Below are 25,386 nucleotides of genomic sequence, written 5' to 3'. Positions count from 1 at the left end.
GTTTGGACCCTGCTATGGACATCTATCCGCTATGAGAAACGATTGTATATCCCCAGCGGATCCTCTGCTGGCTGCATCAGGGTGTGGGGTGATGGTGGGTCATTGGGATGGTGGTTAATGGACACATGCATAGCGATCATGTTCGATTCATTTGAGTATCGCCCGCATCCGGCCTCCGGATGTAGGGTTGTGCCACTGGCGGTCCTCCATGAGGGTAATACCCGACACAAGTTCTAGTATGAGCACCAAGTTGTTGTTTAAATGGTTGAGGGGAATGTGCTCTGCAGGGGTATGGCTTCGGCAGGTTGGGGATGCTGGAGTGGGTGGGATAAGGGGCGGGGGGGTATTTGACTGTTCTCGAAGACCGAAGGTATTGCAACTGTACGCATTATTTAGATATACACTGAGAAGGTTTGTGAATGTAACATACGATTACTGTGATGGGTGGGACTGGGCTCCTACTGGGGGGGGTTGGGAACTAGGCGGATTGTTTGCGTGTGCAGGAATGAATGATACGGCAACCAATGGGTACGCCAGGTTCTAGAACTGTAAGCAAGAGCGGACTAAACGTCCTTACGTGGAATATACGGGGGTTATCACACCCACAGAAAGTCAGACAAGTATTTGCCAGTCTCACCAGATGGAATATCGACATTGCGTTCCTGCAGGAAACGCATCTGGCTCCACATACCCACGCTACACTGGGGTCGAGATGGGCGAGTTCGTCATACAGAGCCTCATACTCATCCTATTCAAGGGGGGTGCTCACTCTGGTTAAGAAAGGGGTACACTTCGAAGAAAGGCAGGTGACACAGGACCCAGCTGGCAGATATGTGATTGTGGCAGGCAAACTATGGGGGCAACACATAACACTCCTTAACATATATGGCCCGAATATTGATGCACCTGACTTTTATCGGGAAATCTGGGGACACTTGCAGAAACACGCGGGCACGCGCATATTATGCGGGGGGGACTGGAATGTGACACTGCAGGACGGGCTGGACCGATCCTCCCAATCCGTGGAACAGCACAAACAGGCGAGGCTTATGATAGGTCACATGATGAGCGATCTGGCATTAGCTGATATCTGGAGACTACAACACACTACCGATCCTGGCGCTACTCACATCACCGCATCACACAATAGTTGGTCCAGACTGGACTACTGGCTGGGTACCAAGGATGTTGCACTGTGGGCGCGTAGGGTGCAGGTACTGCCACGCACACTGTCAGATCACAACCCGGTTCTATTACAGCTGGACATCCCGCACTACACACCCCCCCCCTTCCACTGGCGATTTAACGCACAGGCCCTCACAGACCCTGTATATGTTGACACCCTGACCAAAGCGATAAAGGACTACTTCGCTAATAACTCTCAAACTACGGACGACCCATGTCTACTCTGGGAAGCCTTCAAGGCCACAATAAGGGGCGTCTGCATTAGCACCACCATAGGGGTACTCAAAGACATCAGATGCCAGATCCGCCGCTGCGAAAATCAAATGAGGGACATTGAGTTACAATATGAAAACACACAGGACATATTGTTGTTGCCCAAATTGCGCGACTTGCACACAGAACATGCGGATTTCCTGACGTCGGAAATCAAGTATCTGGATCGCGAACATGCAGCCAGGGCTTTTGGTGAAGGGGGCAGACCAGGAAGTGTACTGGCGCGGAAAATATGTGAGGGCCGGGGGCATTCAGCTATACTCCGGGTCAAGTCAGGAGCAGGTGTAGTTCAAACGCACTCAGCAGACATAGTCAAATGTTTTGCAGAATCTTACAGCGCATTATATCAATCTCAACCCACAGCTACAGCTGAGGAAACTTACGAATACCTCCATGATGTGGCGATTGGCTGGCTGTCAGATGCCCATCGGGAATATCTGGCTAGGCCAATCACGGTTGAGGAGGTCACTGAGGTGATCGCATCGCTCCCTAACGGTAAAGCGCCAGGCCCGGATGGGTACACATCCGAATTCTACAAGAAATTTGTGGATATCATTGCCCCATATTTGGTGGACATGTACGGCACCTCATTTGAAGGTTCACTGCTCCCCCCCACGCTGCGCGAAGCTATGATTATTGCACTCCTCAAACCGACCAAAGACCCGGAGAGTTGCGACTCCTACAGACCCCTCTCCCTGATCAACGTGGACTCGAAAATACTTGCGAAATTACTAGCTGTCAGATTGTCCCCCCTGATGACTCGTCTAGTGCTTCCGGACCAAGCGGGGTTTGTTCCCACAAGGTCCACCTCACATAACACCAGGTCCTTGTTCGCTCTGGCGCACTATCTCAAACCCTCGGTTAAAGCTGTGGCCGTAATGCTCGACGCTGCTAAAGCGTTCGATTCCATCGAATGGCGTTACATGTTAACCGTCCTTAATAGGATGGGTTTTCCTAAAAGATTTGTCCAGTGGATTTCTCTGTTGTATACAAAACCGTGTGCGAGAGTCCGGATAAATGGGTACGTTTCGGCCCCATTTGACATTGGTCGGGGAACGAGACAGGGATGCCCCCTATCGCCGCTGCTCTTCGCACTAGCGCTAGAACCGCTGGCGTGCATAGTGCGCCAAAACTACAGAGAATCGGCATTGCAATTTGTGACTAGACCACTGCACATATCGCTATACGCGGACGACATGTTGCTATATGTTCGCGATCCAGAAACACATCTTAACCCGCTCCTCAGGGAGTACATCCGATTTGGGGGCCACTCGGGGTTGGCAATAAATTGGTCCAAGTCCTCAATAATACCTCTCACCGATTCCACTAATTCCTTCGCAATAGAATACCCGCTAGAGTGGCAGCAGGACCCGATACGCTACCTGGGAGTCATGTTTCACAGAGACCCAGATGAAGTCATGCGTGCGAATTATGGAGTAGTGATCACCAAACTGGAGGACAAGGTCAGGCGTTGGATACACCTGCCATTATCCATGGCTGATCGAATAGCGATCGTCAAAATGAACATCCTGCCTAAGCTGTTATATCTCTTCAACAACATTCCCATCACGCCGGCGCGGGAGGTCTTTCGGCGCATAAAATCCCTGGTACTAACACTGATTTGGGCAGGTAAACAGGCCCGCATTGACCTGCAGACGCTAACGCTCCCGATAGCAAAAGGCGGCTTTGGGGTGCCCGATTTTCTCCTATATTATCTCTGTGCTCAGGCACAATACGCAGCATACTGGTACCATGAGGTCCCCTACATAACACACGTGGCCATTGAGGAGGGAGACGCCCACCCGGTCCCCCTGTCGGCGATATTGTCCCACACTAGACCCCCGCTCCACTCAAGGGACATCAACACGGTAGACACCACGATTAAGGCATGGAACAAACTAGGGCAACTGGCTCACAAGACACCATTATATGCACCGAACATGCCACTACAACGTCATCAGGCTTTGTCTGTCACTAGCGAGAAGGTGGGGATGTCGCTACTGTCCAGAGCTGGGATCGACAAAATGGGAGACGTATTTCAGGGGGGCACATTTATGGAACTTGACAGCTTGACCTATATTCAAAATCAGACTCTCATGTTCCGCTTCACATACTATAGATTGACGAGGGCGTTAAGAGGACTTTACCCTTCGTTTCCTGAGGAGCCGGCAACCCTAGCGCCATTACAAATGCTGATCACCACGAATGATCTGTCTCACTTGGTATCCAGACTCTACACTGCTGCACAATCAGACATAGCAGGACACACTCTTAAGGCTAAGGAGAGATGGGATGCACTACTAGACACTCCACTGTCAGAGGTAGAATGGTACAGTTCATGCGCACTGACACAAATGCTAACACCTAACGGAAATCTAAGAATTATCCACTTCAAATACATCCACCAAAGCTATTACACTCCGGTGAAAATGCGCAGATATGGGATTCAAGAAGACGACAAATGTAAGCGCTGCAATAGGGATGGGGCGGACTTTGTGCATTTGGCATGGAAGTGTGAGCGAGTAGCGAATTACTGGGAGGAGGTCACTGCTGCGCTCTCGGTCATGTTGGAAGATGAGGTGAACTGCACGCCACAGATATGCCTGCTTGGGATTGTGCCCCAATTCAGAGCGCTAAAACGCAAATTCTGTGCTATCGCACTACTATTAGCCAAAAGACAGGTGGCACAATGCTGGCACAGCCGTAAAGTGCCTACTGCAAAGGGGTGGTTACATAGCATGACTACTTGCAGGGATAAATTACAAACGTATGAGGAGTACTTGCCTGCTAAATCGAGACCTAAAGATATGTGGTACTTCTTGACGGACTATCTGAATTCATTGCGAGGAGACGGGGAGGACTAGGGCGATGCTAGAATGTGAATGACTGATGTGAAGGTTATGACCCCCCGAGGGATGCCTTGAGGAAATGTTGGAACACTGCTTAACTCACTGTATTGGATGGGAATGTGAGCAATGAGAGGTCTTCAGTTGGGGAAGTTGAAGTTCGGTTGATAAAATTACAAAATGTAAGACTCATATTGATTGTTCAATACGTGCCCTGTTTGGAACACACAGGGAGGTGCTATCTAACGTTCACATATGGACTTATAAGTTTGTCTACGATTGCACTAAAACAAACATAGTAAAATGGCGAGCCGGCCTCAGGGTTGTGGGCTCATGCTGTGTATTCTACTTTATGTTAATAAAGGTCTTACACAAAAAAAAAAAAAAAAAAAAAAAAAAAAAAATATTGTGCTGTTGTGAAAAGGGTCTCTGATGCTTAAGGAACACGGAGGCGAGAGGAGAGTCCCTTCTGGAGATGTAAAACCACTTCAGAAAAGGAGCCAATCTCTTCCCATAAATCACTGCGCCATGCAGCAGCGCGAGGTGCCCCCAAGACCCCAGCAACAGGTAGGGTGGCAGCTGGAAGTGCAGTCCCTTTTTCAAAATTGAGCCACAAGGAAGTGCCTCTAAGAGGGAAGCCTAGAAGAGTCTTACTCCCTGATTCCAGAAGAGTGGAACCCTCAGGCCAAGATTGGATTTGTGTTTGTTAAACAGATTAAAAAAAACTTCAAATTCTTCTTCAGGACTTTACTTCCGTGATGGACACGTATTTTTACATCCTAATTAGAAATGCATCCGATACGCGTGGCTGCAAACGGCATCCGTTCGAAGTTCTACCGTTTGGAATCAACTCCGCGCCAAGACTTTCCTCAAACTCTTTGCATTTGTGGCGCTACATCTAAGGCGAGAAACCATACGTGTGCATCATACCTGGAAAAATCTGTTCAGGCAAGAAAAACCTATCAACCAATGGCATGACACAGCTAGACAAAGCGGACTCAGTCACCCTATAAAACTTCTCTCCCAGGCCCACTCGCCAGAAGAGATCCAGGGTGCGGAGATCGACGGTGTGAGAGCTGATCCCCTCAAGAGACGGATCTTTCAGAACTGAGAGTGAGGACTTGCGCAGAACTTCACCTCACCCCAGGACGGAGCCACTCTCCGGGCAGTGGGCCGGTCAGAGGAGGACCAGGGCTGTCCAGCTACGAAATAGTGGTCGCTCCTGCCGCAGACGTTTCTTTCTCAGTAACACTTTACAGATCCAGTGACAACCGATCATTACTACAGATGCCCCTCGGGCAGGGCGAGCCCCACTTGCCCAATCGCCACTTCAAAGGTTGTTGGTACCTCAGGATTCAAGCAAGCCGGGCCGAAGAAGGCTGAAATGCCAGAAACCGGTCCCCGGTAGCTTGTCTCCTTTCTGGTGAAGAATTGGCTTGGTAGTTTAGTCTGCCCTGTTCCCATGATGCACTGGGCCAGGGACAGACTGATTTGCATATAGCCAGGTTCTGAGCTGGGATGGGGCAGTGAGATAAATAACGGTGATGGATCAAGCCCTGATCTTTGGACTGGGTAAGAGTGGTCTGTTTAACTCAGACACTCTGTTCATCACCACCCCCTTTTTGTAAATCGTTTTTGGCCACTATAGGTGTGGCAGGGTATACTCAGACATGAGTCCCTTTCTCACTGCTCCATCAGGATTCAAGCAAGCCGGGCCGAAGAAGGCTGAAATGCCAGAAACCGGTCCCCGGTAGCTTGTCTCCTTTCTGGTGAAGAATTGGCTTGGTAGTTTAGTCTGCCCTGTTCCCATGATGCACTGGGCCAGGGACAGACTGATTTGCATATAGCCAGTGTAGGAGAGTAGGGTCTGCAATCCTATGATCACCCAGATTTTTTGCTTTTGTTTCACTGGTTTACGACTTTCTCTGGCTGTGGGCCTGCCAATCAGACCCACAGCCTGGCTGTTCTCTTTCTAAATTACCTCATGTACCCTAGGTGCATCTACCAATTGGTACTGGGCCACCTTATCAGACCCTGTAACTCAGGGCATAGGTGTACCCAGGGCTGCCAGGGGCTGCAGCATGTATTATGCCACCCCTGGCTGGCCTCCTAAATTTGACACAACTGGCTGCATGACAGCTGGGGCAAAGTCGTGTAATCACCCTTTGCTGTAGGTGTAGTATACCTATACCTAACCCTAAAATGGACACACAGATTCCTATCAGTCACTCCTATGGCAGGCCTTGACAATCCTGAAGGCAGAGTGCTTGGAATCGTGTGAGATGGTGCTCTGGCATGAGCTGAGCCTGTCTGCAGCTTGCGGAATCAAGTCCTAATAGCTGTTCCATGATATCGCATACCATATACTCTTAAGTGCATTATAATCCTCGCGGTTAAATGCTATCTTTGGTATTGCTTTATCAAAACATGTCGAGTAAGGTGTCATACGAATTGGAATACTAACCCCTCGCCAATTCTGGCGACGGGGTTAGCATTCCACCCTTCTAGAGGGACACGACATGTATGTAACTGTGAACCCCGGTTAAAGTTAACTGAAGCCTCAGCTCCACAAAATGGATGCTGCCACCACAGACACGAGTCTGACCCCCTGCAGCTGGGAGTCCTTCCAGCGAGGGGAGCCTGGACAAAGGGTTTCCTGTCAGGGGCGGTGCTAGCACCGTCCCAGACATGGTTTTGTGTATCCTGGGTAGGCAGGGCTTTACAGGAAGGTGACTGCTGAGTGGCACCCCGGTGCTCACTACGCATAGGCCGGTCTGAACCAGTTCCAGGGGCACACCAGCCCCTGGCCTGGGGAAGTCCGGCATGGCTGAAGGGTGTAACCACCCCCCCACCTAGTCCCACCCATAGGCAGGACCTAGTCACCGGGTCAGCCCCCTTTTTTAGTATAAAGATGGGAGCGGGCCCCCTGTTAAAATTAGATCATCTTTGGAATCAAGATACCACTTTCTTCGAAAGGACTTCACGATTTCTTCTTCAAGATTCTCCCTTGTGGCTAAGGAGTAGTCACCCTGCATCAAGCGGGCACCATCCTAAAGAACACTGCGGTCTGCTGCAAGTCCTTCATCACGAATCCGACGACCCAGCTCGACGAGACCCGGCTTCCCTGGCACCTCTGACCTCTACTCACCTCTACAGCCAAGCTGAGAACCGTGAGTGCGACGAGACCTCAAGGGACCGACGATCGCCAAGACTGCACGACATCTTTACTGCAAGCCCACCGTGTCCTCCACTGGTGAGTGCTTTGGGGTCCGAGAAGCCCCGACCCTGCGCAGCTCCAGCACCCAAGATCAGCCCCCCTGCATCTCCACGATCGGCGTGGGGCCCTTCTGCTGTTTGCTGTGCACCGCGTTGTTTGGCTACTAGCCGGCTGGCTTGTGGCCTTCTGAACGACGCCCAACGACTTCACGACTGCTGGTCTGGTTGCTCCAGGCTGGCCCTTGCTTCCTTGTTCAAGAGAGGCACCCCGGACCCTCCTGGTCCACTCCAGACGCCATTTTAGGTCCACCGCGTGGGCTTGAATTTGCCAAGGCTTTGTTGCCCAATCCTGGGTCCAGCGACGCCGACAGCTTCCATCTTCGTGGGACAGCTCGATCCTCCATCCTGGTCGCCGACAACGCCTCCTGGTCCGTGAGATCTTCGAGTCAAGCGTCACCCACTCACCTAGTCGAGGTGGCTACCATCCGGTGCCCTCCTGGTGCCCACTGACTACTGGCTAGTAGTCTCGAACTTGGTCCCCTCTGCTTTCAGGTGTCATCTATCTTCGAGATCCAGGCTTGGATCCAACTGAACTTTCTTCACTGGTCACCGGCCAGCATCTTTTCTTCCGGCTCCTGGTCCGTCTACGAGGATTCCCGACGTCTTTTCAGACCTATGCAGCTGCAGCCCCTGGGCTAGGTAACTTCGGCATTTCGGTGCCCCAGCATAGCCTCACTATCCAAGGGTCAGAATCTACTTTCGTTTTCTCCCTACCAGGTCGGGTTCGCCCGAGAACACTAACTTTCTAATTCCTAGCTACCATAGACTTTTGTCCCGCATCTCGCGTGAGAGTGCACACACTGCACCCGAGTCCCCTAGGCCTCCTAGAAGTAATCTAACGATTCCCTAGTCAAGTCCTAGCGATTCCAAAAGCTATTAGTACTGTACTTACCTGCTAGTAATTTCGCATTCCACTTTCAGAGTATATGGTTTTCCGTGCCCCTCGGGCATTTGTATATACTGTGCTAACTTAAGTATTTTTATAAGAGTTTTGGTTTGTGCTTAGTACCCTGTCCTCATAAAGAGTACAGGGCTGTTGTGATCTTTAAATAAATAACTGTTTATTTTCATAACACTTGTGTGGTGTCCTTTCACTTGGTATTCAAGGGGTATATGTGTGGTAAACAGCTGGTTTAACACGCCCTCTCGAGTCTTTAGCCTTAGACTGCTCGTATCCACGCTACTAGGATAGCTGGTCTATAAGGTTGACTTACAACCAATCATCAATAAGGGTTGCTGGACTGATACATAGTGTTCACTAGAATAGTGAGCACTGCATATCAGGCCACCTTCTCACATTGGTGAGCAGCGGTTGGGATTTGAGCTTGCTGTTGTTTTACCACACGTATCCTAAGAATATCTTGCTGAAAGATCACATAAGTACTGTCAGGTACATATAACTAAGCTTAGAATACTCTGAGTTCTACTGAACCAGCTGTTGTAGCTCCACAAGGCTTAGCACACCTTGGCTACAACTCTAGCAAGGGACCAGTAGGTAACACATAGTGTAGGTAGGTGCATCACTTACACCACACTAGAAGCAGTATGTCGGTCACAGGAGGAAACACTGAGTCTCCCCTTGTGTCAGTTGACCCTCCACAGGTCATCCCTTCAAGATATACTGCGCTTAGCTTCCATGAGTTACGACAAGTATGTACCTCTAGGAAGATTAAGCAGGGGTCTAACCCCACAACTGCTTTTCTGATTGGTCTCTTAGAGACTCATGATGCAAGGAGGGCTGGTAACCCAGACCCTTCTACTTCAGAAGGCAATATGCCCTCCCTACAGGGACCCTTTGATAACCAGGACCATCCACATCAGGAAGCAGATGATGCTGATGATGAGGATGATGACTTGGAATCTAAGGGTGAGGCAGAGCAGGACCAGGTAGAAGTCGTCAGACTAACCAGGACCAACTTAAGCAGACATGAGAGGGACTCTAGGGGAGCCCTGGGGCCACTCTCAGGTCAGCTTAACATTGGGAATGGACGAGTTAGATCTCTGTCAAGAGGCTCTAGCAGATCCATTCATACCAATGGCTCTCAACGTTCCTCTCAAAGGGGAATGACATCTCCCCAGAGGAGAATGTATGTAGCTAAAGAAAAGGCAGCCAATCTGAGGATTGAAAGGGAAGAACTTGCCCTGGCCAAAGAGAGGCTTGCCTTTGCTAGAGAGCAACAATTGAGTGGGACAGTCCCCACTGGTGGCAGCATTGTACCTAGCAATAGGGAAAGGAGTTTTGATACAAAACACCTTGGTAAGATAGTGCCCCCCTTTAAGCAAGGGGATGACATCCACAAATGGATTACTGCTTTGGAGAGGGCCTGCACTGTGCAAGGTGTTCCCCCAAGTCAGTGGGCAGCTATCTTGTGGCTCTCCTTTGAGGGTAAAGGAAGAGACAAGCTCCTCACCACAAGGGTGGAAGATGCTAATGATTACCAAGTCTTGAAAAGTGCACTGGTTGATGGGTTTGGCCTAACCACTGAGCAGTACAGGGTGCTGTTCAGGGATACCCAGAAAACTCAGTCTCAAGATTGGGCTGACTTTGTAGATTGTGCCACTAAGGCTTTTGAGGGCTGGTTGCTGGGCAGTAAGGTTACTGATTATAAAGGATTGTACAATTTGATGATGAGAGAGCAAATTTTAAACAATTGTCAGAACCAGTTGTTGCATCAGCATCTTGTTGACTCAGATCTGACCTCTCCCCAAGAATTGGGAAAGAAGGCAGACAGATGGGTTAGGACAAGAGTTAAACAGAACCAGGGCCAGAATCAAGGTGGTCAGAAGAAAGCAGACCAGAAGGGTAAAGATTCAAAAGGGGAACAAAATGACCAGAAGTCTTCGACAGGTCCCCAACAACCCAAAGAGGGTGGGGGTCAGGCTCCCCAAAAGAAGAAAGAAGGCCAATCTAAAAGGTGGTGCCAATACTGTAAAAGTAAAACTCACTGGTTTAGTGAGTGCACCAAGAAAGGAGGAGGGCAGACTCCTGCCACTGCAGCCCCTAAGGCACCTGTGCCCCCTAGTACAGCCAGCAGTGGTAGTGCACCTCCCAAGGGTTTAGTAGGGTTAACCCTGGGTTCTGAGGGGAGTGACAACTTAGTTGGCACCCTCACTCAGGCTGTCCTTGTCAGTACAGGGGATATGGATATGTCCCCTGACATAAGTCCCAATACTTTGGGCAAATACAGACAGACACCTTTTATTAATGGAAAAATGGCTCAGGCCTATAGGGACACTTGTGCCAGTGTCACAATGGTGACACCTAGCTTTGTGGACCCTGGACAGATCATGCCAGGTACAGAATTCCTGGTGACCAATGCAAGCAATGTCACTACCAATCATAGTATGGCAATTGTAGCTTTCTCCTGGGGAGGGGTAACTGGCCAAAAGAAGGTTGTAGTTAGTTCAGACCTCCCAGTGGATTGTTTGTTGGGCAATGATTTGGAGTCATCACAATGGTCAGAAGTGGAGCAGAGGACTCATCTGGAAATGTTAGGCTTGCCAGCACATGTGTTTGCTGTGACCAGGTCACAGGCCAGAAAATGCCCCACTGAACAGGTGCTGGATCCTGGAACCATGGACCAGACACCTTCCAAGAAAAAGAGCAGTAGGGTTAAGGCTGTGCCTTCCCCCTTGCCCCAGGTTGTGGATCAAGTCTCAGAGGAGGCTGACCTGCAGGAATTGAGGGAAACTGAGCCTAGAGAGTTTGAACTTGATCAAGTTGAATTCTTGGGTTCAGGGGGACCCTCAAGGGAAGACCTGGGGAAGGACCAGTTAGACTGCCCTTCTCTTGAACCCCTCAGACAGCAGGCTGCTGCTGAGGCTGCTGGGAACGCCACAGGTACCCACAAGGTATACTGGGAAGATGGACTCCTGTACACTGAGTCAAGAGACCCCAAGCCTGGCATGACCAGGAGGCTGGTTGTACCCTTGTCTCAGAGAGGTTTCCTACTTACCTTGGCCCATGAGATTCCCTTAGCAGGTCACTTAGGCCAGACAAAGACTTGGGACAGGCTTGTCTCACACTTTCACTGGCCTCACATGAATGAGGATACCAAGGAGTTTTGTCGCTCCTGTGTCACTTGCCAAGCCAGTGGTAAGTCAGGTGGCACAACAAAGGCCCCCCTTATACCAATGCCTGTGGTGGGGGTGCCCTTTGAAAGAGTGGGGATTGACATTGTTGGTCCAATGGAACCCCAGACAGCATCAGGGCACAAGTTTATACTGGTGGTAGTGGATCATGCCACCAGGTATCCTGAAGCTATTCCACTTAGGACCACCACAGCACCTGTGGTGGCAAGGGCCCTAGTTGGAGTGTTCTCCAGAGTGGGCTTCCCTAAGGAGGTTGTCTCTGACAGAGGTGCAAACTTCATGTCAAGCTACTTAACTGCTATGTGGAAGGAGTGTGGTGTCAATTACAAATTCACTACACCCTATCACCCACAATGCAATGGGCTTGTTGAAAGGTTCAACAGGACCCTAAAAGGGATGATTCATGGACTACCTGAAACACTCAGGCGTAGATGGGATGTCCTGATGCCCTGCCTTCTGTTTGCTTACAGAGAGGTCCCACAAAAGGGGGTTGGCTACAGCCCTTTTGAACTTTTGTATGGGCACCCTGTGAGAGGCCCCTTGTGTTTGGTGAAGGAAGGATGGGAGAGACCTCTCAAAAAGCCTGCAACCAACATAATGGACTATGTACTTGGTCTCCGCTCCAGGATGGCTGAGTATATGGAGAAGGCATCAGAAAACCTTAAGGCCAGTCAAGAACTTCAAAAAGCTTGGCATGACCAAAAGGCTGTCCTGACTGTTTATCAGCCTGGACAGAAGGTGTGGGTGTTGGAGCCAGTGGCCCCAGCAGCACTCAAAGACAAATGGTCTGGGCCCCACACAATTCTTGAGCAAAAGGGAGAGGTCACCTACCTGGTGGACCTTGGAACTCCCAGGAGTCCCCACAGGGTACTCCATGTCAACAGGCTCAAAGCATATGTCGACAGGAAGGACATGAGCTTGCTCATGGCCATAGATGAGGGACAGGAGGAAGAGAGTGACCCTCTCCCAGACCTGCTCACTCAGAATCCTGATGATGGGTCAGTAGATGGTGTTGTCTTTTGTGGCAGCCTCTCTGAACATCAGCAGAAAGACTGTAAACAGGTTCTTCAGTCTTTCAGACATATGTTCTCTCTGACACCCAGTCAGACCAATTGGTGCACCCATGAGGTTGACACTGGTGACAGCCTGCCAGTCAAGAGTAAAATCTACAGGCAGCCTGATCATGTTAGAGACTGCATAAAAACTGAAGTGCAGAAAATGTTGGAATTGGGAGTCATTGAACCCTCAGATAGCCCTTGGGCTAGTCCAGTAGTTCTAGTGCCAAAGCCTCACACCCAAGATGGTAAGAGAGAGATGAGGTTTTGCGTAGACTACAGGGGTCTCAATGCAGTCACTAAGACTGATGCCCATCCAATACCAAGGGCAGATGAACTTATAGATAGATTGGCTTCTGCCAACTACTTAAGTACATTTGACTTAACAGCTGGGTATTGGCAAATCAGGTTAGCTGAGGATGCCAAACCCAAAACAGCATTTTCAACCCCTGGTGGGCATTATCAATTTGTGGTAATGCCCTTTGGTCTGAAAAATGCACCTGCCACCTTCCAAAGGTTGGTGAATCAAGTCCTTACTGGGCTGGATGACTTCTGTGCAGCATATCTAGATGATATTGCTGTCTTTAGCTCCACCTGGGAGGATCACCTGGTCCACCTGAGGAAAGTGTTAGAGGCTCTGCAAGCAGCAGGCCTCACTATCAAGGCCACCAAGTGCCAGATAGGGCAGACACAGGTTGTATACCTGGGCCACCTTGTAGGTGGAGGCCAGGTTCAGCCACTGGAGAGCAAAATACAGTCAATCAGGGACTGGGCTCCTCCAACCACCCAGACTCAGGTTCGAGCTTTCTTGGGCCTGACTGGATACTACAGAAAGTTTGTCAGGAACTATGGTTCCATTGTGACACCATTAAATGAACTGACAAGTAAGAAAATGCCAAAAAAGGTTCAGTGGACAGCAGGCTGTCAAAAAGCATTCGATGACCTAAAGCAGGCCATGTGCACAGCACCTATCCTTAAGAGTCCAGACTACTCCAAACCATTCATTGTCCAAACAGATGCTTCTGAGTTGGGTGTGGGAGCTGTTCTTTCTCAACTGAATTTTGATGGTCAGGATCAGCCCATTGCTTTTATAAGCAGAAGGCTGACCCCCAGAGAGAAGAATTGGTCAGCTATTGAGAGGGAGGCCTTTGCTGTGGTTTGGGCCCTGAAGAAGCTGAGGCCATACTTGTTTGGCACTCACTTCAAGATTCAGACCGACCATAAGCCCCTCTTGTGGCTAAATCAGATGAAGGGTGAAAACCCCAAACTGCTTAGGTGGTCCATTTCCCTACAGGGGATGGACTTTACAGTGGAACATAGACCTGGTACTGATCATGGCAATGCCGATGGGCTCTCCAGATATTTCCACTTAGAACAAGAAGACTCACCTGGTCAAGGTTAGCTTGTTGTCCCAAAGTTTGGGGGGGGGGTCATGTAGGAGAGTAGGGTCTGCAATCCTATGATCACCCAGATTTTTTGCTTTTGTTTCACTGGTTTACGACTTTCTCTGGCTGTGGGCCTGCCAATCAGACCCACAGCCTGGCTGTTCTCTTTCTAAATTACCTCATGTACCCTAGGTGCATCTACCAATTGGTACTGGGCCACCTTATCAGACCCTGTAACTCAGGGCATAGGTGTACCCAGGGCTGCCAGGGGCTGCAGCATGTATTATGCCACCCCTGGCTGGCCTCCTAAATTTGACACAACTGGCTGCATGACAGCTGGGGCAAAGTCGTGTAATCACCCTTTGCTGTAGGTGTAGTATACCTATACCTAACCCTAAAATGGACACACAGATTCCTATCAGTCACTCCTATGGCAGGCCTTGACAATCCTGAAGGCAGAGTGCTTGGAATCGTGTGAGATGGTGCTCTGGCATGAGCTGAGCCTGTCTGCAGCTTGCGGAATCAAGTCCTAATAGCTGTTCCATGATATCGCATACCATATACTCTTAAGTGCATTATAATCCTCGCGGTTAAATGCTATCTTTGGTATTGCTTTATCAAAACATGTCGAGTAAGGTGTCATACGAATTGGAATACTAACCCCTCGCCAATTCTGGCGACGGGGTTAGCATTCCACCCTTCTAGAGGGACACGACATGTATGTAACTGTGAACCCCGGTTAAAGTTAACTGAAGCCTCAGCTCCACAAAATGGATGCTGCCACCACAGACACGAGTCTGACCCCCTGCAGCTGGGAGTCCTTCCAGCGAGGGGAGCCTGGACAAAGGGTTTCCTGTCAGGGGCGGTGCTAGCACCGTCCCAGACATGGTTTTGTGTATCCTGGGTAGGCAGGGCTTTACAGGAAGGTGACTGCTGAGTGGCACCCCGGTGCTCACTACGCATAGGCCGGTCTGAACCAGTTCCAGGGGCACACCAGCCCCTGGCCTGGGGAAGTCCGGCATGGCTGAAGGGTGTAACCACCCCCCCACCTAGTCCCACCCATAGGCAGGACCTAGTCACCGGGTCAGCCCCCTTTTTTAGTATAAAGATGGGAGCGGGCCCCCTGTTAAAATTAGATCATCTTTGGAATCAAGATACCACTTTCTTCGAAAGGACTTCACGATTTCTTCTTCAAGATTCTCCCTTGTGGCTAAGGAGTAGTCACCCTGCATCAAGCGGGCACCATCCTAAAGAACACTGCGGTCTGCTGCAAGTCCTTCATCACGAATCCGACGACCCAGCTCGACGAGACCCGGCTTCCCTGGCACCTCTGACCTCTACTCACCTCTACAGCCAAGCTGAGAACCGTGAGTGCGACGAGACCTCAAGGGACCGACGATCGCCAAGACTGCACGACATCTTTACTGCAAGCCCACCGTGTCCTCCACTGGTGAGTGCTTTGGGGTCCGAGAAGCCCCGACCCTGCGCAGCTCCAGCACCCAAGATCAGCCCCCCTGCATCTCCACGATCGGCGTGGGGCCCTTCTGCTGTTTGCTGTGCACCGCGTTGTTTGGCTACTAGCCGGCTGGCTTGTGGCCTTCTGAACGACGCCCAACGACTTCACGACTGCTGGTCTGGTTGCTCCAGGCTGGCCCTTGCTTCCTTGTTCAAGAGAGGCACCCCGGACCCTCCTGGTCCACTCCAGACGCCATTTTAGGTCCACCGCGTGGGCTTGAATTTGCCAAGGCTTTGTTGCCCAATCCTGGGTCCAGCGACGCCGACAGCTTCCATCTTCGTGGGACAGCTCGATCCTCCATCCTGGTCGCCGACAACGCCTCCTGGTCCGTGAGATCTTCGAGTCAAGCGTCACCCACTCACCTAGTCGAGGTGGCTACCATCCGGTGCCCTCCTGGTGCCCACTGACTACTGGCTAGTAGTCTCGAACTTGGTCCCCTCTGCTTTCAGGTGTCATCTATCTTCGAGATCCAGGCTTGGATCCAACTGAACTTTCTTCACTGGTCACCGGCCAGCATCTTTTCTTCCGGCTCCTGGTCCGTCTACGAGGATTCCCGACGTCTTTTCAGACCTATGCAGCTGCAGCCCCTGGGCTAGGTAACTTCGGCATTTCGGTGCCCCAGCATAGCCTCACTATCCAAGGGTCAGAATCTACTTTCGTTTTCTCCCTACCAGGTCGGGTTCGCCCGAGAACACTAACTTTCTAATTCCTAGCTACCATAGACTTTTGTCCCGCATCTCGCGTGAGAGTGCACACACTGCACCCGAGTCCCCTAGGCCTCCTAGAAGTAATCTAACGATTCCCTAGTCAAGTCCTAGCGATTCCAAAAGCTATTAGTACTGTACTTACCTGCTAGTAATTTCGCATTCCACTTTCAGAGTATATGGTTTTCCGTGCCCCTCGGGCATTTGTATATACTGTGCTAACTTAAGTATTTTTATAAGAGTTTTGGTTTGTGCTTAGTACCCTGTCCTCATAAAGAGTACAGGGCTGTTGTGATCTTTAAATAAATAACTGTTTATTTTCATAACACTTGTGTGGTGTCCTTTCACTTGGTATTCAAGGGGTATATGTGTGGTAAACAGCTGGCTTAACACGCCCTCTCGAGTCTTTAGCCTTAGACTGCTCGTATCCACGCTACTAGGATAGCTGGTCTATAAGGTTGACTTACAACCAATCATCAATAAGGGTTGCTGGACTGATACATAGTGTTCACTAGAATAGTGAGCACTGCATATCAGGCCACCTTCTCACAGCCAGGTTCTGAGCTGGGATGGGGCAGTGAGATAAATAACGGTGATGGATCAAGCCCTGATCTTTGGACTGGGTAAGAGTGGTCTGTTTAACTCAGACACTCTGTTCATCACCACCCCCTTTTTGTAAATCGTTTTTGGCCACTATAGGTGTGGCAGGGTATACTCAGACATGAGTCCCTTTCTCACTGCTCCATCAGGATTCAAGCAAGCCGGGCCGAAGAAGGCTGAAATGCCAGAAACCGGTCCCCGGTAGCTTGTCTCCTTTCTGGTGAAGAATTGGCTTGGTAGTTTAGTCTGTCCTGTTCCCATGATGCACTGGACCAGGGACAGACTGATTTGCATATAGCCAGGTTCTGAGCTGGGATGGGGCAGTGAGATAAATAACGGTGATGGATCAAGCCCTGATCTTTGGACTGGGTAAGAGTGGTCTGTTTAACTCAGACACTCTGTTCATCACCACCCCCTTTTAGTAAATCGGTACCTCCAGGGAAGCACGCGGATGTGTCGAGTTGTTACAAATCAAGACCTTGACCCTTCCTTGGGGCTGCTGTGGCTCCCAAAGGGTAGGATTTGGGATTAATATTGAGCCCCGCTGGCTGGGTGGATGGGGATGTGGAAGGGGGTGTTTTTTGTCCTTCTACTAATATTTTGTTGTTGGTGGGCGTCGACGTGCCTCCATTTGGTGCACCTTGTGACTTTGTCATGCTTCCTCCGGAATCTCCCAAAACAAGGTACCTTGTGTAGAGTCCACAACCCCGAGCGGTATAACAGAGGTTAAAGTCAGGGCTGACCTTACTCTCTAAAGTGGTAGCTTGGTCGAGCAGTAAGGCAGTACCAGAGGACAGTGTAAAGCATTTGTTACACACACTCAGTCAGCAAAAGGTTTCACACACTCCAGAACTGGACTCTAGGCCAATTGTTTTTATATCCAAAGATATCGTTTTATTTTAAGAACCAACAGGTATCAAAATATACTTTTCTCGATATGAGTACTCTCATGTAATTACTTTGCAAAGAGGCAATAAGCTTTGTAAACGCAATAGGTACAGGGGTTGCGATAGGCAACACAATTCTAAACACAATTTAACATTGAGCTCAATGGCGATTACTTTTGAAACTCCAGGACTGTATCCTAGATTCAGACCTGGGGTCTAAGCTGAAAACAGTTTAGTAAAAACGTTGTAGTTATGGCAATGATTTTGAAAAAATAATACGGTATTTTAAAAGTTCACACTTGAAAACTTTTCAAGTGAAAATCTAGCTATGTTATCCAATGGGAGAAAATTCAGGTTACAGGTAAAGTACGTTCTCGTTAATTTTGTAATCCAGTACTGGGATCCAAGGTCCAGCACTGGCGTGTCTATTTAATTCGTGCAGTCTTGAAGATGGCCGGTCCCTCGAGGTCTCGTCGCACCCACGGTTCTCAGCTTAGCTGTAGAGGTGAGTAGAGGTCAGAGGTGCCAGGGAAGCCGGTTCTCGTCGAGCTGGGCAGTCGGATTCCGGAGGAAGGACTTGCAGCAGACCGCAGTGTTCTTAAGATGGTGCCTGCGGATGCAGGGTGACTACTCCTTAGTCACAAGGGAGAATCTTGAAGAAGAAATCGTGAAGTCCTTTCGCAGAAAGTCGTGTCTTGATTCCAAAGATGATCTAATTTGAACAGGGGGCCCGCTCCTCTCTTTATACTAAGAAAAGGGGCTGACCCGGTGACTAGGTCCTGCCTATGGGTGGGACTAGGAGGGGGGTGGTTACACCCCTCTCCCATGCCGGACTTCCCCCAGGCCAGGGGCTGGTGTGCCCCTGGAACTGGTTCTGACCGGCCTATGCATAGTGAGCACCGGGGTGCCACTCAGCAGTCACCTTCCTGTAAAGCCCTGCCTACCCAGGATACACAAAACCCTGTCTGGGATGGTGCTAGCACCGCCCCGGACAGGAAACCCTTTGTCCAAGCTCTCCTCGCTGGAAGGACTCCCAGCAGCAGGAGGTCAGACTCGTGTCTGTGGTGGCAGCATCCATTTTGTGGAGCTGAGGCTTCAGTTAACTTTAACCGGGGTTCACAGTTACATACATGTCGTGTCCCCCGTCGCCAGAATTGGCGAGGGGTTAGTATTCCAATTCGTATGACACCTTACTCGACATGTTTTGATAAAGCAATACCAAAGATAGCATTTAACCGCGAGGATTATAATGCACTTAAGAGTATATGGTATGCGTTATCATGGAACAGCTATTAGGACTTGGTTCCGCAAGCTGCAAACGGGCTCAGCTCATGCCAGAGCACCATTTCACACGATTCCAAGCACTCTGCCTTCAGGATTGTCAAGGCCTGCCATAGGAGTGACTGATAGGAATCTGTGTGTCCATTTTTAGGGTTAGATATAGGTATACTATATCTACAGCAAAGGGTGATTACACGACTTTGCCCCAGCTGTCATGCAGTCATTTGTGTCAGATTTAGATGGCCATCCAGGGGTGGCATAATACATGCTTCAGCCCCTGGTAGGCCCTGGGTACACTGATGCCCTGAGTTACAGGGTCTGATAAGGTGGCCCAGTTCCAATTGGAAATGTACCTAAGGTACATGGAATCCATTTTAGAGAGAGAGCAGTAGGCCTGGGGTCCTGATTGGCAGGGTCCCAGGTCGACTATGTCAAAAACCAGCTAAAACACAGGGCAAAAAGTTGGGGGCAACCATAGTCAGGAGGTACCTTCCTACAATGGTCATCAGTGCACACGCTTACAAAACGCTACTCTGTGGACATTCAGATGAACAAAGAAGCACAAGTAGGACAAAGGGTCTTACAACATAGATTTGCTTATCAAAGCTCCTCCTCCACCCAACCACCACTGTAGTAAAGAATGCTACAAAATCTATATGCACAGCATGTGAATCCAGAAAAGATTCACGCTGCAAAATGTATAGTTTCATACCCGTCGGTTTAGTTTTGCAGCTTGAAGAATTTCTGTATTTACGTGCAAAACCACCCTCCTCTGCCAAGAAGAAGAGGGAGAGAAGAAAAAAGAATCTGAAGATGGCGACCTGAAGTGGGAGCTTCTGGAGGAAGCACAACATTACAAGGTGCACCGAATGGAGGCACGTCGACGCCCACTAACAACAAACTGAAATAGTAGAAGGACAAAAAAAGTTTTTAGAGACAATTCCAGATCCAACTACTAGATGGCGGAATAATGCACATCATGTGAATCCAAAAATTATTCAAGCTGAAAATCAAATTTACAGGTAAGAAACAATCTGCTTTCTGCTGTCAAAAATGTGATGGTAAAGGCTGAGGTAATCTTGCTGCGGCTGAATACATCGATCTGAAGAGTGCACGGGGCTCAGGTGAATTGTGGGGCTCATTCAAACTTCACAGAAAGTGTCTCATTACGGCTTTATCTTCTGAATTCCACCAGAGGAAAAGAAGGATTTAAATGGAATTTTTATATTTGACTCTAAGGGTTCAAGGTAAATTTCACTTAGTCATACTGACTCCACCCAGGTTGCAATAGTAAAACAAGCATTTGCAATGCAACAGGTCTCGCATTTGCACGAGTTTGAGCTATTGACATTGTAAATGGCAATGCCTTTTATTTATGCAGTTTGAAAAGCTGGAAGCGCTGCTTAAATACACACTTTGTACTTCTAGTCCTTGCTTACGAGAAGCAAGGCTGGCAGTAAAAAAGGCAGTTATTTCCAGCTTTGCATCGCGTAAGCAAGGGCTCTATGTACATAGAGTGCCTTCGCAGGTTTTCTTAACACACAAATAAAATGCATTGTCATTTGCAAAGCCAATAGCTAAAACGCTCGCAAATGCGAGACCTATTGTATTGCAAATGCTTGTTAAAATAGAGGTTAATTATTGAAAAATTCAATTTACGGAAAATTCTACAAATTGCTTGCAGGGAGAGGAAATAACTGAATAAACTCAAGAAATATAGATAGGAAAAGAAAATGCGAACTGGGACAAATGTGTGTCCGAAGGCAGTGTATGGGTCTTACTTTCAAAGGACTGCCTGATGCCGGGATTGGACAGGCACAAGATCACAGGTGTTAACGTGTTTGCGATCCTGCAAAGGAGGCCTCAAATATCGAGACACACGTGTCCAAGTATACATATATGAATATTATTATTCACATTTTAGGCTAACAAATTGTTGTGCCTTTGAATAAACTGCATTTACGTCGCACGTCGTTGGCCCTTAGAAATGCCTTTCTGTGCGTACATCCAAGCTTGATAATATTGAAAATAATAATGGCTGCGAATGTAGCTCACAAAACTAAATGAAAGGGGCTCTTGGCGCTTGGCGAAAGGCTTTACTCACACTGCTCGGTGACCCTTCTTGGCGGCTTAAGTATGGGGCGGTTTTGTTTTTAAATGTTTAATTTCCGCCTGCAGCTTGTAAGCTAGCACTTTACACTTAGAGCCCCCCCCCCCCCCGCCCTGTTGCGGCTGAAAAAACACAATTCAGGTAGAATGAGTGTGAACGCTGGTGCACCAATATGAGTATTTCACTATTGGATCGTATGGAATTAATGCCAAAACGGGGTCTGCGGTGCTGTCTGTTCACAGCACACAAGGGTTGGGGGCAGGCCAGGCCAGGTGCGCTCACACTGCAGCACAGAGGGGGTTTGGCTTTAATAGCTGCATTTCAAGCGCTTTACAAAGAGTTAGACTCCTCCAGAGGTCAAACAACGGAAGCGTCTTCTTGTGGAACGAAACGTAAATAGAAAGGAAATAAAAAAGGGCGCACACAAACAGACGAAGAGAAGGGACAAATTGTAATAAAAGGAAAAATAAGCAGAATGGAAGAAGGGAATAGAAAAACAGGGGTCATTAAAACAGTAGGAAAGAGAAACTATTCAGAAAAGTAACTAATAAAAGAAGAGAAGAGGAAATACACAGAATGAAAGCAGGCCTGCTTTAAGCACGAAAGGGAAATAAATTAGACAACCATTGGCCGCGTGTGTGTGTGTGTGTGTGTGTGTGTGTGTGTGTGTGTGCGCGCGCTCCCACAGTCTGCTCTTTGTCAAAGCACACGCCCGTGCTTGTGGCGTGCCGCTGCGCACTCCCGCAAGCTGTATGCTGCCATGAGAACAATATGTGCTTGGAAAAAGAGCTGTACGACGGCTAAAGTTCTCCTAAGTAACGCATGCGTGCTGCGTAGGCGAGACCTAAACACTGATAATATAGGAGTACTTCCAGCAACCACTAGATGGCAGACCATGCCCAGCATTTGTATCTAGAGGAGTCTAAGGCTGGACAAATAGTGTTACAGACTACTAGTTTCTTCCTAATTACCGATCTGACTACTAGATTATACAAGCATGTAAATCTGTTAGATTTCAAGCTGTAGCACCAGTGTTGCAGGTAAGTCAGATCTTTGCAGTATAAAAGCAATGTAAGATTAGCATGCCTGTTCACCTCATATGGATTCACTTAGACTAGTCTCTTATGAGGCCAGCAGGTCTGTTTTTGAAATGTGTCTGACTGTTCTGGGTCCAGCAGTGAGGTGGCAGAGAGCACACTTGTACATCCATGTAAGATCCCACATCAGTGCTGCATGCATGTAGCTTCTTCTAGCCCTCTGTCCTTGTCGTGCCTCGGTCTATGTCCTAACAGTTTGTTTTGTTCTTACTTTCTCCCTGCAGGACTGTGGGAAGCTTCTTTCCATCGAGGCGGATGAGAGCGGCTGCTACCCCCTCGATGGGCACGTGCTGTGCATCAAGTGCCACACGAGCCGCGTGAAGGCTTCTCGGTGAGAGGCCAGCCCTGGAGCAGGAGTCGCACCATGCAGGCCACATGTTGGCTCCTGAGCCACTGCAGCAGTTCATCCTTCCCTGGTCGCCTCTCATAGCTACAGCGAAGAGCCCAGCCGTGCACACAGACCTCCCCTGAGCCCAGCCGTGCACACAGACCTCCCCTGAGCCCAGCCGTGCTCACAGACCACCCCTGAGCCCAGCCGTGCTCACAGACCACCCCTGAGCCCAGCCGTGCTCGCAGACCACCCCTGAGCCCAGCCGTGCTCACAGACCACCCCTGAGCCCAGCCGTGCACACAGACCACCCCTGAGCCCAGCCGTGCACACAGACCACCCCTGAGCCCAGCCGTGCTCGCAGACCACCCCTGAGCCCAGCCGTGCTCACAGACCACCCCTGAGCCCAGCCGTGCACACAGACCACCCCTGAGCCCAGCCGTGCACACAGACCACCCCTGAGCCCGGCCGTGCACACAGACCACCCCTGAGCCCAGCCGCGCACACAGACCACCCCTGAGCGCAGCCGCGCACACAGACCACCCCTGAGCCCAGCCGTGCACACAGACCACCCCTGAGCCCAGCCGTGCACACAGACCACCCCTGAGCCCAGCCGTGCTCACAGACCACCCCTGAGCCCAGCCGTGCTCACAGACCACCCCTGAGCCCAGCCGTGCTCACAGACCACCCCTGAGCCCAGCCGTGCTCACAGACCACCCCTGAGCCCAGCCGTGCTCACAGACCACCCCTGAGCCCAGCCGTGCACACAGACCACCCCTGAGCCCAGTCATGCACGCAGACCACCCCTGAGCCCAGCCGTGCGCACAGACCACCCCTGAGCGCAGCCGTGCGCACAGACCACCCCTGAGCACAGCCGTGCGCACAGACCACCCCTCCGCCTCTCGTAATGGCTCGTTTCTTCTTTCCCTTCAGTGTGGGTAAAGCTCCTGCCTTTTAACTATCAGTCCATCGTGCTTCACAAGGGCAGGCTCTGCTCTCTCCCCTGTCACATGTATCATTTCTGTGCAGTGAGAGCAGCTGCCTTCGTCCCTAGTGGTCCATTCCTGCAGTGCCAGCCCCTACCGCTGCTTTTCTGTTGGAACAGTCGCAGCCGGCTCTGCTAATAGTTCATTCCTCCTGTGCGGAAAAGCCAAAGCCGGCTCTTTTCCCTCAAAGGTTCATGCTTTCAGTGCAGGGCACCTACTCCCCCCTCCACGAATGGTTCAGTCCTCTTGTATGAAACAGTCAGTGCCTCCACCACTCCTTACTATGATTCATTCCTTCAGTGCAGGGACACCCGCTGCCTTCGCCCCCCAGATAGTTCATTCCTCCTGTGTGGGACAGCGGAAGCCGGCTCTTTTCCTTCCAAGGTTTCATGCTTTCAGTGCAGGGCACCCACTCCCCCTCCACTAATGGTTCAGTCCTCATTCCTTCAGTGTCAGGACACTGCTGGCTCCTCCCTGGTTAGCTCATTCCTCCTGTGTGTGGGGGGGGGACACACAAAGCCTCCTCCTGCACACACTCACTATCCTCTATGCAACAGTGATCTCTGAAAGTAGAACTTTGCTGCTACTCGTGCCACTGCTCGTCCACGAAGGTCCCATGTGGCATGGAGAGGACAACTCCACAACTGGCAGTAGCTTGGGGAAGAATTTAAATGATAGCTTAGGTGACTGGAAATTCTGAGTGAGTGATTGGGTTTTGTTTTTCTGCTTCTATTTTGTACTTTTTGCTGCTCTTTTTATAAATACACGTTGCCAAGAATGAGTCAGAACTACAGCCCCAGGAGGTGCTCCCAACACTCTTCGGGGAGCTGCAGACAGACGTGTCTCCTGCGTTTACATTCCTGGGTGTTCTTTGTTGATGACTCTGTTAAACTTGCTTGAACAACTGGATAAAGATTGTACTGGGAAATCCACCCTTTGTATATAAATCAAATAAAATACTTTTCTTTATTCTTCTGCTTCCTGGTGTTTATCAAGGGCAGATGTTGGAAAGCCCAGGGATTGGGCAGAAGGCGTGCATGCGCAGTGACGCCTGTCGCGTGTGCCTCTCCTATCGCTCTTGTAGGTCCATGGGAGTCCATTCTGGCGTTTCATGGATTCAGTCCACAAGTCTGATCTCCACCACCAACTGGGGGTCACCGGTCCTTCCCGGGCGTGAGGCCCCGATGCAGCAATCCAGCGTTGTTGGCCTAGTTGTAAGTTTCAGCTGTCAAACATTTTTAAAATACACTGGCAGGCAGTGGGATGGAGACCAGTCATGGTAGGAGTTTTGGCTGAAATTCCACCTCTGCAGATCGCTCTATGAGGGTACAACGATCATAACTTCGACCCACGTTTGATCGCCTGCCTCAGGTGGTAAAGCAGCCTTTGGAGATACATCTGTGGTGTGGAAGATTCAACCAGACAACAACTGCAGTCCATGGAAAGAGAGCTTGGGCACAAGGCCCAAGTCACTACAAAGAGAAAATCTAAATAACAACATGAAAATGGGAAATTGTTTCAAGAGATCACACTCCACAGAGGGAACGAGAAGTAAGAGGTCTTGGTGGATGGCCCTGCGGTGACAGAAATATGCGAAAGCACTGGAAGAGCGTGGGCAAAGGGGACCCTTAAAATCTTACACGCCAAAATACACTTCAGACACACGCCCACGGGTGGGTGGATTGGGAATGGTGTTTAAACTCAATTTCATGAGGCAATGTGTCCCAAGATAAGGTGCCGCACAGCAGATCAAAATCCAATCAAT

The 25,386-nt window shown here is 49.9% G+C and overlaps 1 protein-coding gene across 1 annotated transcript in view; it reads left to right on the top strand.

The window, feature by feature from the left end:
- ZYX (zyxin) overlaps positions 1-24,590 on the top strand; it is an 83,315-nt gene extending 58,725 nt beyond the window's left edge. Inside the window, exon 9 of the mRNA XM_086948027.1 lies at positions 22,532-24,590. Within this exon, the coding sequence (XP_086804153.1) occupies positions 22,532-22,642 (111 nt within the window). The 3' untranslated portion in view covers positions 22,643-24,590. The remainder of the gene's footprint in view (positions 1-22,531) is intronic.
- Positions 24,591-25,386: the final 796 nt, after the last annotated feature.

The sequence above is a fragment of the Lissotriton vulgaris genome, unplaced genomic scaffold (genome assembly GCF_964263255.1).
Source record: "Lissotriton vulgaris unplaced genomic scaffold, aLisVul1.2 SCAFFOLD_996, whole genome shotgun sequence".
Lineage (NCBI taxonomy): Eukaryota > Metazoa > Chordata > Amphibia > Caudata > Salamandridae > Lissotriton > Lissotriton vulgaris.
The sequence above is the reverse complement of the archived record's forward strand: the minus strand, read 5'-3'. Positions and strand labels throughout refer to the sequence as shown.